The sequence below is a fragment of the Euprymna scolopes genome, chromosome 32, assembly GCF_053919585.1.
Source record: "Euprymna scolopes isolate OS-2025 chromosome 32, ASM5391958v1, whole genome shotgun sequence".
Taxonomy (NCBI): domain Eukaryota; kingdom Metazoa; phylum Mollusca; class Cephalopoda; order Sepiida; family Sepiolidae; genus Euprymna; species Euprymna scolopes.
Window position 1 is genome coordinate 85,179,341 of NC_136513.1, and position 15,087 is coordinate 85,194,427.

General features: G+C 35.5%; 1 protein-coding gene across 1 annotated transcript in view; it reads left to right on the top strand.

Moving 5' to 3' along the window:
* The first annotated feature begins 522 nt into the window (after positions 1-522).
* LOC145256463 (uncharacterized) overlaps positions 523-15,087 on the top strand; it is a 167,544-nt gene continuing 152,979 nt past the window's right edge. The window contains exon 1 of the mRNA XM_080115394.1: positions 523-922. Within this exon, the coding sequence (XP_079971520.1) occupies positions 842-922 (81 nt within the window). The 5' untranslated portion in view covers positions 523-841. The remainder of the gene's footprint in view (positions 923-15,087) is intronic.

Genomic DNA, 15,087 nt, shown 5'->3' on the forward strand with positions numbered 1-15,087 from the left:
TCTACGACTCATCAGAGTGGCTGAAACAGTAAACACGTGTCAGTGGATAATTATATATTTAAAAAGAATATATATGCCGGCGCTCCCCATTTTGGTGGGTACCAAATTGGTCAAAGGGAAAATTATTCTCAACTCGTCTTTAGGTAAAAATACACTTACGTATAAATAATTAAATTCATTCGAAAAGTATCGCGAACAAAAACAAATATATAACAGAAAAGTATAAGTGTGTGTGTATGTGTGTGTATATATATATATATACATATATATATATATATATATATATATATATACATATATATATATATATATATATATATATACATATATATATATATACATACATATATATATATATATATATAATTTATTATTTAAATATATATTTATTTAAATATTTTCTACATGCGCAGAGAGAAAGAGAAAGAAAGAAAGAAAGAAAGAAAGAGGGAGAGAGAGAGGGGGAGGTGCCTGAAAAAATTTCAATTTTGTTGAGTTCAACCCTTTCCTCCCTCGACCTAATTCACAGTAAAAGTATGAAAATCTAGTGCCCTCCCTCCCCGATTCTCAAACACAACAACAACAACCTGTTTAATAGAATCTTCCCTTTCTCGCTCGCTCTCTCTCTCTCTCTCTCTGGTGGACTTTTAACAAACAGAAAATAAAACTTATGTAGACTCCACAATACTCGGCCGACAGAGGCACTTTAAATACTGTTGTTTCAAAACAAAAGGTCAAAATCCGCCTTAAAAACACACATAAAAACTTATATTTTTTTTTTAATTCTGGTTTGTGTGTTTTAATTTTTTTTTTTTTTTTTTAATATCTTAAAAAAAAAAAAATGTTTCTTTTTCGTCTATTGGATTTCTTGATTATTGGATCGATCGCTGCTTCCGTGACATTAGCTGAAAACCCCGACGACGTAAGTAACATTTCCATTTTTTTTAATTTAAATTTTTTTTTTTTTTATCCTTTTTGGATTTTTTAGACTACTGTGTCCATCTTGGTGATTCTATTTCACTTCAACTATATTTACTCAGCCTTGTCCCCGGGGGTGGGGAAATAAATAAAATTAAGTTACAATAAATAAAAGTTGAATTAAAAACTTTAGGTTTCTCATTCTTATTTCTATAATTCTTATTTCAAAAGTACTTGTCAGGAATGAGCCAGGGGGATTTCAGTTCGTACGAAGTCAGTCCCGAATATCGACTTTTTTTTTTTTTTTTACTACCTGCCCTAGTATAAACACCCCCTAACCTCCCCATGTTAAGGCTTTCGAAGTCTGGTTTATTCCGAAAGCTGGTCTTAACATGGAGGTTGGGGCGTAAAAATATTGACCATCGACATAAAAATCCAGAGTCAGTCCCGAAAATTTCCGTATTCGTTTACGATGTGAAAACCGAGGTTCTCGTGTTTTTTTTCGTCTCCCTGTTTCTACTTTCGTTTTTTCTTGCTCACGTACCTCTATTCCGAAATTCGTAGCAGGGGTGGGTCCACATCAGTGGACTTACGGAAGTAGAAACAGGGAGACAAAAGTATACGAAGACTTTTTTTTGGTCAATGTCAAGTTTCTTTCCAACTCCAAAAACTTTAAAATGACAATTTTTTTTTTTTTCTTTACTAAGAGATTCGTTCATTTTCATCTAATTTAGGATGCTAATCCTGTTGTCAGTAAGTTTACAAGAACATTTGTTTTTTCGCTCTTTCATTATAGAACTTCTATAGTTAACAGGTGCTTCTGCAGTTTCTAATTCCACATTCTGTTTACATTAGGGAGGCGGTGGAGGGGCGTGTGGTGTTGTGGTAAGTGTCAGGAACCGACATTAAAAATGCGTGAAAATTGACTTCGACCTCTTTCCAATCTTATAACTACTTGAAAAATGTAATTCAAACCCCCTTTTTATTTTTTTTCAATTAAAGAAGCAGACCAAAATTCAAAACATGACAGGCTTATTAGCAAATTATGCAATATTTTCTTAATCGGTCTTTAAAAAATTTGAAGAAAATCAACGAAACTTTACTTCGATTATAACAAATATAAATTCCAAAAAATGACTTATAAAATACTATTCAATGTGTACTTCCATTCTTCATTAAGAATTTATCCATATTTATATTTTAAATTCCATTATTTTAAATACATTTTTTTTAAACGACTACTTGCAAAAGCCGCAATTACATAATCATTTATGTTATCGAAACGCCGGGAGTAGTTTGTTCTTGTTTTGAACTACGGATGGACAGAAGGAAGTAAAAACCACACGTTCGCGTTAGCCGTCTAGCCTTGTCCGTGAAGAAATGTGTCCCTATAGATGTAAAATAGTCATTTTACTTATAAGTTTTTGCCTTAAAAACAGTCGATGAATTTTCGGTACTAGTGCAGAGAGGGATCCGGACGTAAATAACGTTATTTAAAAAAGCCATTCTTAACATGGGGTGGGTGTTTTGTACCTGTTCTATACTTAAACCTTACACTTGAATAAAAAAAATATCAAAACTTTAAACTTGGAAATAAGATTTAAAAAATAGTGCGGATCACTCGCTGCACGAGCACTGTAATTTCTTCATATCATGAAAACTACTTATCTGCCCCAAATTTAAATGTGATATTCGTTTTCAGCACTAATGAAAACGTAAAGTCATTTTAAAGATTTTGGAGGAGTTGGAAAGAAACTTGACATTGACAAAAAAAGTTTTACTTTTTTTTTTTTTTTTTTTTTTTTTTTTTTTTTTTTTTTTTCATAGTATTCAAGTTATTTAATTTTTACATAATTTATTAAATTAGGTAATTTAATTTGCTAGAAAACCTTTTTATTTAGTAATCAAATAAAATATGGGACGTTTTGATTAAATAATTCGAAATAAAATTTGTTTTAATGTAATTTCTACTGTACAACTTAGTTTGAAATCGATTAAACTAAAAAATAACAATGATTTTTTTTTTTTTTTTTTTTTTAAGAAAAGTCTATTTAGGCTCACTGCACTGCTACGAATTCGGAATAGGCATGTGAGTTAGAAAAAACGAAAGTAGAAACAGGGGGACATTATTTACATGGGAACCCACCCATGTTTAATCATATTTAGTATTCAAATCGTCACGGAACGATGTCAGATTCCAAAAATCACGTAAATTGATTAAGTTTTAACTCATTTGATGAGTAAGCAAAAAATAAATGGGTTTGTATTACTATACACATAGATTCGAAAAAGTTAAAATATATATATAATATATATATATATATATATATAATATATATCAAAGGCAAGATACGTTGCTTTTCTACTTATTTTCAGCTCGAAAAACAGTGTTTATTGGAAAATTCAAGATGGCGCCGAACTCTCCGCTGAACACGACGAGTTAAAAAAAATATACATAATACTGTTAGAACCTCGCTCAATGGGTAATCTGGAAGAAAGAGCCTGTTTCCTCAGTTTGACTATAGGTGGCGTTACTGTCTGTCCACCCAGTTACGGAAGCACAATGTATATAATGGCACCCTTGAAATGTTATATTTTAAACATTTTTTTTTTGGGGGGGGGTGCAAACATTTAAGTTTTATTTTCAAACATTTACTCTTTTGACGTTTCTAAGAACATCCTTTAAGGAATACTCAAAAGACATGTCACTTAGAGGTACAATGTTAACAATTGCATCCATTGTGGTTTGGCAAGGGTTAATTGGCGACAAAGATCGTAATAGATTGCGCATGTTTGCAAAATAAAATAAAAAAAATAGAAACTATATTTGAAGAAAAAATATCAAACAAAATGTTTGCAAAAAAAACAAAAAAAAAACGTAAATGTGTTTGGAAAAACAAAAACGTAAATGTTTCCAAAACAAAAGTAAATGTTTGAAAATAAACAAGCAACAAAACGTAAATGTTTGAAAAGAAAAAACAAAACAAAAAAATCATGTTTAAAATTATAACAAAAACATTTATTTCAAGGGTGCCATTATATATATTTTGTGCTTCCATAACTGGGTGGACAGACAGTAACGCCATCTATAGTTAAACGGAGAAAACAGGCTCTTTCTTCCAGATTACTGCTACCATGACATATTCGGTGGGGTTTTAACAATTTTTATTTTTAACTCCTTTTCCCAAACTTAACGTGTTCGGCATTTAAAATTTTCCAATACATCGGTAAATACTGTTTTTCGAGTTGAATAAAAACATATCCAATTAGGTTGAAAAGTAACTTATCTTGCCTTTAACATATTTGTTTGACAACTTTTTCGAACCTGTGTGTACAGTAATACAAACCCCTACTTGATCAATTTACGTAGTTTTTGTAATATGGCCTCTTCGTTACGTGACGAGTATGTTACCAAGACGGATAAATGTTACCTTCCGCTACAACAGAACACCAACCAATCTAATTTGTTTTCAGAGGTATTCGAAGTCGCTAACAACGAATCTGATAATCAAACCCATCGCAAATTTACCGGTTGCATGGTATGACCCCCTGGGACTACTTCACGCCATTTCGCCGCCTTCAGTCGTGTTTTCTCACATGATGCATGCGCACGCGCGTAGTGAAGTGACTTGTTGCATCGCGGAGGAATCCTTTTTGAATAAAAACAAGAAAAATATATCTTGCCTTTGATAACATTTATGTTATATATTTGTTTTTTGACAACTTTTTCGAATCTGTGTACAGTAATACAAACCCTTCATTTTTTTTTTAATGTCTTGATTAAACTGTACAAGTACCAACATTTTTAGATTTTACTTTTTACATTGGGGGAGGAAGCAGGAAAATTGTATCGATTCTGTGCTTCCATACCTAAATTGAAACGTGTGTGCCAACTTCCGGGTTAAAAGTTCCTGTCTCCTTTTATGTACCGTTTCATGATAGCACAAGTGTTAAAACTAATATATTTTTAAATTTCCGTATGGTTTCGTACTTAATGACTTTCATTCAATACTCAAAGTCTACTTCCGGCGTCTTAACTTTTTAACGAAGTTTTTGGACTTGTTTCCAACGAATACCACAACTAGCTTTCATAAGACCTACATTAACCAGCATTATACCACAATCAACAGAACAGTTCATTACAGTAATGGTCTAACCTATTGATTTGGGAGCCGAAGGAATTTTTTTATGCATTTTATTCTGATCTTTTCAGCTTTTAAGATGGCTGCCATTAAAACCATAACCAAATTCTAGTCTTCTAACAAGGTAGTGTTTATTTAGAATTGAACCCATTTTCAAAACCTACAGAAAAAAATTTGTACACGACCGTCACAGAGCACAGATACCACATTCCAAAAGTCACTTAGTACTGCTGCCACATCTAGGCAGGAGCTGCTGAGGTCACCATCTCCTTCCTTGACAGTTCAAAACCTAGTAATACCCTTTTCTCTTTGTAACCTCTTTTCCACAGAAACCTTGCTAACCTGTCTCTGCTTTATTTTCATGGTAAATGCTCGACTGAACCCCAATCTATGCCTTTCACCCTCTTGCCAAACTTTCACAAAGCACTTGTCTATCTACAACTTAAATTTATCTAAATCTTATTTTTATATTTTCTTGGGTACTCATGCACTTATTGATCTGTGCTGAAATGTTATTTAAAAAGCCATTCTTAACATGGGGAGGGTGTTTTGTACCTAATCTGTACTTTAACCTTACAATTGAATAAAAAAACATTTAAACTTGGAAATACGATTTTAAAAATAGCGCGGATCAGTAAGTGCATTAACACCTTTTCTTGATTTAATTAACTTGTGTTTATATTGTACGTGTGTTTTGTGGTATGACACTGTCCTCGTGCGTAAATGTCTACCTTAACGGCCCGTTGCTTATCTAGTGTTGATGTGTGGGTGTCAAAAAACATAATACACATAACATAACATACCTGTTGCTGCTGCTCCTTGAGTTGGAACCTGTTTAAAGGAAACGCTTCAAGACAGGGACCCAAGGCGAATGTATTTTATATATATTCTTTATTCACTTCCAGGCATCTCGTCACAACAGAACTGGAGTGAATGACCATCTTTGGTTTGGGAGGGTTCTCCCCTCCTACATGGGAAGCCCGTTTTAGCCCATCTGTCTTTCTTGGCGTCTCAAAACCAACTCCTCAACTTAACTCGGTTTATTCAAACTGGAACACCTGACATGTCATGTCCAGTCCCTCATCGGATATTTCCAGTGCAAACTGATCAGTCAACCAAGTTTGATACATGTTACAACATGACCCTTTGACTAATCCTTTCTGCACCTGCATGCTAGCTCAATTTGTTTCCCACAATTCAATCTCTTATTTACTGTTAGACAAATAATTGGATAGACCGATAGATGAACAAATAACTGAATAAATGCCTTCTACCCAGCATTGGCTGGCGTTTCCCTAATACAACCATTGTCAAGAACTTTTCCTACTCTGTGCCTAAATCTAAGTGTAGATTCCATGAACAAAGCTTATTTCCTTGAACACTCCCAAACTCCTTAGCCAATTTTGAGTCTAAACACTTGAAATTTTGAATATAGGTTCTTTGAACATGGATCCAACTTTATAACTTGATTTGAGCCCAAAACAAATGCTAAGGAGTCAACGTTTAAAAAAAAAAAAAAAAAAAAAAAAAAAAAAAATTGACCTCTGCGGTCTCTACCAAATGACTTAGGCAATTTTTGGTCTAAATATTTGATATTTTACATAGTGCATTCCAACATAGGGGAAGCTTTTTAATTTTTTTTTTTTTTTTTTTTTTTTTTTTTTGCCGAAAATTTGGCTGCCAAGGTGTCAGTTAAAGATTTAATATTTGCAGTCTCTAGCAAACTAAGCTAATTTCGGGTCTAAACATTTGAAATTTTACATAAAGGGTACTCAGACATGCAGTAAGCTTTTTAATCAGTTTTTGGGCGAAAATTTGGCTATCGAGGGCTCAAAGTTCAAGATTTAACTTTTGCAGACTCTATCAAACTATTCAGCCAATTTTGAGTATAAACGTTTGAAATTTTACATAAAAGGTACTCAGACATGCAAGCTTTTTAATCAATTTTTAAGCGAAAATTTGGCTGCCAAGTCAGTTGAAAGAGTTGACCTTTGCAGACTCTACAAAACTTCTCTGCCAATTTTGGGTCTAAAAACTTGAAATTTTAGATTACGTGAGCAGGAGTAAAACTTTTTAATAAATGTATGCATATAAAGTTATGAATAGTACATAGCCCCCCCCCCCAGGCTGAACTGCTAGTCGAGAAAAAAATTGTGGTAAATGGACCATGGCAAATAAATCTTTGTAAATTAACTTTAGTAAATAAATCCTCAGTAAACCATGATAAATCTTAAATTAACTAGTGTAAATAAACCGTGTCAAATTTCTCGGACACCAACGTAGTGGATAAATCAGTTGATTCTGGTGTTGAGGTTGCAAAATATTCTTAAATAGTGACCCCCCCCATGTTATATAGTGGGGTGTCATAAAGTAGATTGTATCATAAAGGGAATAGTGTCAAGAAGGAGATTCGTGTACGTGATCGTCTAGTTTCTAATCTTATTGTTCATGTCTTCGTGGGTGTGTGTTTGTGTACATGCATTTCTTAACATACCTTTTCATTCATGTGTCGTCGGTTGTTCCTCTGGTTTCATTGTCTCTTGGAGGGAAGCTGGCCTGTTGGATGAAGAATTCACTCCAAGATGATAATTAAGGTTTTATGTTTTTATTCACCTTCCAAAGGTCGACACAGAATGGAGGTGAACCTTGCTTGCTTGCTTGGTACACGTCAGCGTCCTCCCCAGCCCAGGGGGGGGGGGACAGCTGAAAAGCCGTCTGTCTTCAACACCCGAAACCAAACTGCCAAGAAAGAATCAGCTAACCTCATCACATGACACCACGTCATCTGGTCAGCTGACCCTTCTGCAAACGTGTCCACTGTCCACGTTATTCACCTCTCTTTCCCTCCCTCTCCCTCTTCTCTATTCTCTAATAGACACAGAGAGAGAAAATAGAAAGAGTAAGAAAGCCAGAGAGGGGGGGGAGAGATGCTCTTTAACGCCCCGCTCTGGCAGGAGTCAAGAAACAAGACTATAAATCATAAGCCTGTGCTTCAGAACTCTAGTAAAGGCAAAAAATTAAGTTCTCAGGTGAAGTCATCTCCCTCTCAGTACAGACCAATAAGTCTCCTGTGTGCCATGAGTAAGTTGTTGGAATCCATATTAAATAAAGTAGTCAACCACCTCAACAGAAACAACCTTTTTAGTGACATGCAATATGATTTCCGCTCTGCAAGATCTACAGCAGATGTGCTAACAGTTATATCACATAGGATTAGTGAATCTCTTGACGAAGGTTTCCTTTCCAGGGCAATTGCTCTGGACATATCGAAGGCCTTCGATAAGGTATGGCATAAGGGCCTACTTCAAGATTTCCAACTAGGGTATTACTGGAAATGTTTTCTCAATCATTAAATCATTTCTCTGATAGGTTCATAAGAATAGTGGTTGATGGACAGAAATCAGAGGCCCACAGTATTAATGCTGGAGTCCCCCAGGGGTCTATCCTGGGCCCAACTCTTCCTGATCTACATCAATGCTTTCCGAAAACACGTACTTAAATCATTCGTTGACATCTATGCTGATGACACGACCATCTATGGCAACACATCAAAGGCCGTAAATGACAAAGTTCTCTAATTCTCTCTCCTCTGATCTTGAGCACGTGGTACAATGGGGGAAGAGGTGGCTGGTCACTTTTAATGCATCTAAAACCAAGCTTCTATCTTTACATCATCAACACTCTGATCCCCATCTGGCATCAATTGAAATGGATGGCTCTCATCTTGAGGAGGCTCCATATTTTGACAAGCTTCTGGGTTTGACCTTTACTCCTGATCTAAAATGGAACACGTACATCAAATCTGTTGCCAGGGATGCTGGGAAAATGGGATCCTTCTACCACTCCAGAAAATATCTCGCCCCTGATGCAATTCTGTCTGTATAAAAGCCAAGTACGTCCAAGAATGGAGTACTGCTGCCACATCTTGGCAGGAGCTGCTAAAAACAGCCTATCCTGCCTTGACAGAGTATAAAATAGACTTTGTGGTTTAGTGGGGGATGCCCTTTTCTCTTCCCAGCAACCTCTCTCCCACAGAAGAGACATTGTGAGCCTGTCTTTGTTTATCGTTATTTCCATGGCAGGTGCTCGTCTGAGCTCCAATCTCTCATCCCCCCCCTCGCCAATCTTTCACAAACACCCGTCTGGCTGAAACTACTGTCAATAATTTTCCCCGCTCTTTATCTGTGCCTAAATCAAAACATAGATTCCATGAGCAAAGCTTTCTTAGAACTGCACGCCAGTGGAACTCTCTGCCGCTTTCCTGTTTCCCACCTGACTACAACTTGGACGTCTTCAAGTCCAACATAAACAAACTCCTGACAAACCGCCCCCTTAAAACACTCTATCAAAACCCCTAATACTAATGATTACTACAATACTATCTCATTGATTACTGTACATGCAATAACCCTTATCCCTGAGTGGCTTTTGGGCCTTGATAAGTGGTGACCCCCATGCAAAAAAAAAATTTCTTCTGAAAGAGTCCCAGAAGTAAGCCACAGGAGCACCTTTTCCCACCCAAATGGTGTGGGTAACGGAAGGTATTTTTAGGCGGACAAGACTGCTGCTGTAAGACCCCTTGGTTGGAAGGAAGTAATGTTCTTAAATAACTGTAACATATGCAAATCACTTCCAACCAGCAGCAGGTATAAGCTAGAGCCAAAAGCGTCACGTCTTGCAAAGTCAAGAGTCTGGCCCTCTTGACCTCCAATTAAGTCAACGGAGTTTAACTTATTTTTCTCACATATTTAAAGTGAAGATAAAATTTTTTCTTTTAATTTTTTTAAATTTTTTACATAGGCGTCACCACTTAAGGCCGAGAGGCCACTCAAGGGGTTAAAGAGTGTACAATAGTCAAAAGGACAATATAGTAATGGAAGTTCGGTAAATTTGTTAACTTGAGTGTAACGGCTCATCAGGAACTTGTTCCAGTTGGACTTGAAGACAACCATATTATAGACAGCTGGAAAACTGAAAACCATTCCACAGGCGTGCAGTTCTAAGAAGCTTTGATCATGGAATTTAGGTTTAGGCACAAATAAAGAGTGGGAGGGGGATTATTGATAGTGTTTTCAGCTATTCAATTTTCACCCCCCCCCAACAAAAAAATGGCACGACGGTGCCACTTTCAAGTAGGGGCTACTATCGGGGATATTAGTTGCAGGGGTATTATGAAGGGAGATGAGTAGCAAGATGTCTGTTCACATGACACGTGAACTTCTGCATGTCAGTACAGTTGGGAAAGCAGAATCCCGGAAGGGAGTTCCGAAGTCTAGCTCTGGGGAAGAAACTGAAGTAAAAGGCTTTCTTACACCTAGGGATGTCTACTGTGAAAGGATTGGATTTAGCTATTTATAGGGGGTATTCACGTCGAAGGGATACAAGTGCTTGTAGTTCGTCAGAGTATTTGCCATTAGAGTATTTGTAGAACAGGCGGAGGGATGCAACATTTCGTTGATGGGACAGAGGCTGAAACCTAGGTGACTTATGTTGGCGACTCTCTTGAACCCTGTCCAGGGGTGAGACAAATAGCAGATGCACCATCCCAAATGCGACAACAGTACTCTATACATGGGCGAATGGTGGCCTTATAGAGGTACAGGATACTTTCAGGCGTAAGTAGTTTTCTAGCATGGTAGAGCCCACCTTTTCGCAGCAGCCTTGGCAATGCTCTTTATGTATCTATTCCAGTTAGGCCAAGGAGTTTAAAGGAAGTACTTTCGGGTAATGTTCTTGGCCATTGCTATTGGTGGTAGAGAAGGTTTCTTGTAATTATTGAAGGAAACAAGCTTAGTCTTGGCAGCATTGTGACCATCTATTTTTGTCCTCCATTCCACTACAGATTTGAGGTCATCCTCTAGTGTTTCTGCCATTTCCTTAGATATGAGTTCATCTGTGTTCCTCTCGTGCCTATTATAGTGGTGTCCTCAGAAACAATTTTATCAGGTCATTTATGAATATCAAGAATAGCCACGGTTAAACGATGCTGGGTCACGTCATAAAAAAATGATAAACCGTGGTAAATAAGTCATTGCAAATAAACCCTTGTAAATTGTACATTAATCGTGGTAAATTGTAAATAACTTTTTAGTTAACCGTGGTAAATATGTAAGGAAAAAATATATCCTGTTTATTGCAGTTATTTTTTAATAAGGGTTTATTTAAAAAAATTTTTGCGTTTTCCTCTTTGACAAAAAAAAAAAAAAGATCGACAACGAACACTTCAATTTGTTTTATGTATAAAATAACGTTTCAAATCAATTTAATTTTGAAAAAAAAATACGATCTGGTTGCATGGGCAGACATTAAGGCGTAAAGAACGCTGTTAAACCGTAAAAACCTGATATCTAATTTCTTTGATCTGGTGTGTTCAATTAGTTGAAAGGGTTAGGTTGGCATGCTGCGTGAACGAGCATAAAAAAACTTACTAGCTTCTACAAGCTACTCTTTCTTCGTCCGTTTGTTTAACTTACTCTTTCCTTTATTCTGTGACTGGCCGAAAGAAACTACTGATTGGATTTGCTTAGAAGTAGGAACACTGCTGCTTGCGACGCAGGAGGTAGTCAAATTAGGTACTTGTACAGTTTAGTAAAGACATTAAAAAATGAAAATATCGAAAAGTTTATATTGTACGCATCTGTTATGAAATGAAGTTCTCAGAGAAAAAAAAAAAATTTCACTTAATTCAGTTTTTATTTTACAGCGAAAAAGCAATTCATGATATCGAGCAAAAGGTTCGATTTTAGGAAGAAAAGTTAGATGGGGGAGGGAGTGTCGCTTCTAAAATTCAAAGTTAACACAAATCCAAGATGTCTGGCTTCAGACTCTCATGAAAACTTCCCCCCCCCCCCGCTGGAAAAAAAAATTTAATCAAGTGAAAGTTTTCGAAGATCTTTGTCAAAACGGATACGTACAATATAACTTTTTTTTTTCTCGATATTTTTCATTTTTTAATGTCTTGATCAAACTGTACAAGTACCTGAAATTATACCATCGTTTTCGCTGAAGTCATATCTACAACGTCCGTCCAGTTTCCTTGTTGCGATCAAATCTCTCTCCATTGTTCGCTTTTAGTTCATTTTTGGTATTCATTTCTTAATCAGATGTCCACAGGAGCATTTGGGGGCTAATTCTCGGCTATGTCCGAGCCAGTCTAGACGTCGTTTGCAGATTATTAACGATACTACCTGCTGGTTGTTGCGATCTTTGATTATCGGTGGGTAATTCAATCATTCCATGCACTTTGAATCTAATTTCTTCTTTTGGTTGATTTTGAGATGCCAAATTTCGCTTGCAGTGTGAAGATTTTTTTTTTTTTTTTTACAAAGGAGTCACCACTTATCAAGACCCAGAAACCACTCGAGAATAAGGGTTAATGAGTGTATGGTAGTGACTAGGACAATATCATAATCGTTAATAGTGGAAATTTGGTAAATTGGATTGCTTAAGGTGAACGGCTTCATTAAACTTGAAGACGACCATATTGTAGTCAGCTGGAAAGCAGGTAAACGGAGGAGTTCCACAAGTGTATGCAGTGCTAAGAAGCTTTGTTCATGTTATCTGTTTAAACAGATAAAGCGTGGGGGGAGGTTATTGATAGTGGTTTCAGCTAGACAAGTGTTTTTTGTGAAAGTTTGGCGAGAGGGAAACAAAGATTGGAGCTCAGACGAGCACTTGCTATGAAAATAACGATAAAGCAGAGATAGGCTTGTAACGTTTCTTCTATGGGAAAGAGGTTGCAGAGAAGAGAGAAAAAAGCATTACCTACTAGATTACGAAGTCTATTTTGAACTCTGAAGGCAGGGTAAGATTATAAAATCTTTTAGATCTGGAGCAGAGTACTGTTACCACATCTTGCCTTGACAGTTCAAAATAGACTTTGTAGCCTAGTGGGTGGTGCTCTTTTCTCTTCCCTGCAACCTCTTTCTCACAGAAGAGACGTTAGCTGTGAGGCAACTCGTGGTAGCGTGTTCCAAAGACGAGCAGTTCTAAGAAATAAACGAAACGTTCACGATGTTATTATTTTAATGTAGTGAGAGAAAGGCTCGTATTAACGTTGGTTAAATAAGTGTTTTCTTGTAAATGCTATAAAGATTAAAGCTTAGTGGAACACCTAACAATAAAGTGAAAAATGTATAAGAACGAATAGACGGCCATCGCACTTCGAAGATTTTCAGGAACTTTTTCTGTTTAATTTGCCTGCATGAACGCAGATTAAAATTAAAATCAACCAATGAGAAAGGCTGTAATAAAACTAGGCATAGATTCGTATTAACCAATGAAAACTCGTATTTCAAGTTATTAGGTTGGTGCAAAATTTTTTTTTTTTTTACTTGTATAGAAAACATTTTTGCACCAACCTTATTTTTGACAGTTTTCTCTGAAACTACCGGCTGGTTTTAAGGAAAAGAGTGACGCCTCAACTGATGTTGTTTATAATTGTAAGAAATACATCTCAGGATGAGAATAATCATTGTCTATTAGAACCTCTTGAGTGACACAAATCTATTATATAAAAGGCTATGTGTTTGTCTCCATATTTTCAAACTCTATCTCTTCCGACACTAAAAGTTGCCAGGTGGCGCTAAGGGCCTCAAATGATTGGATTTTTTATGGACCGTTCTTTTATGGGTCTTTAGCCCCTTAAAATAATTTTAAGGGTCAAAAATGGGTCAAAATTGAAAAGTCGTTAAGCATTTTGTACATTCATCTTAGTTTATTTTAATCACATTGTGTCACATTAGTACAATGGTAACGTCACCACCTTTTAAAATGTTAGTTTTGCTTTCAGTTTCGATTCTAGTTGATGGCACGCAAATACTTTTTTTTTTTTTTTTTTTTTTTTTTGTGTACATTTCCCTACCAAAGTACTGTCAATTTTCAGTCTACAGACTTGAAATTTGACATAAGGGGTATTGAGATTTGGGAAATTTTTTTAATCAGTTTTCAGCCAGAAATATGGCTGTCAAAGTTCAATGATTTGACCTTTGAAAACTCTACCAAACTCCTCCGCCAATTTTGGGTCTAGTGTTGGGACGATTTCTAAATTTTTCTGATTCCAGGAAAATGTTTTCCGATTCCTGTAGAATTGTTTTGAAATGTACCATTATATAATCGAAATTTTTTGTGTAGTAAAGAAATTTGGTACAGCGAAAGTGGAAATACAATTAAGGGAATTTCGAAAATGATTTGATTTCTGTTATTGAAGATAAGTCACAAATATTTTAACCATGAACTAAACATGCACCGTGAAATTAATAACAATCAATTCCAAGAGTTATTTTATATATTAAAAAATATAAAAAGTCCCGATTCATTTTTTTTTTTTTTTTTTTTTTTTGGATTTATTTTCTGTTTATCTTCGATAACTCTTTAAAACTTTTTTGCAGCTTCAATCACTGATTTTTATTCCACTTTCTAGAATATTTCTAAATAAAATTTAAAATAACTAAATCTTAAATTTTTAGCTTTTTTTATATTCAATCGTCTTAAATTATTCCTATTTGACTTAAAAAAAAAATATATATTTTAAATCTAAATAGATTTGGTAAATGACTTTATGCTACAACAGAACACTGACCACTAATTTGTTTTTTAAGGATATTTGAGGTCATTGACAAGGAATCTTATCAAACCCGTCGCAAATTTACCGTTTGCATGGTATGAACCCCTAGACTTTGGGACTATTTTGATTATCAGATTCGTTGTCAGCGACCTCGAATACTCCTAAAAAACAAATTAGTGATCCGTATTCTGTTGTAGCGTAAGGTTACCTTTAGCATAGGTTTATTTCTATATTTTTATTACGTAATTGTATACTTAACGTCCTTTTAATGTTTATTCTTATTTAATGTCTTTATGTATATATATATAAAAAGTAAATTTTTGGTAATTATTTATTTCTATTAAATAAGTCATTGAACTTTTGAAATCGCCTCTGCCTTAATGCTGTTTTTGACAACCTTTTTATTTGTTAGGGGTTGGGAAACCTTTATCTATGCTCACATCACGACTGTGATACCAGGCA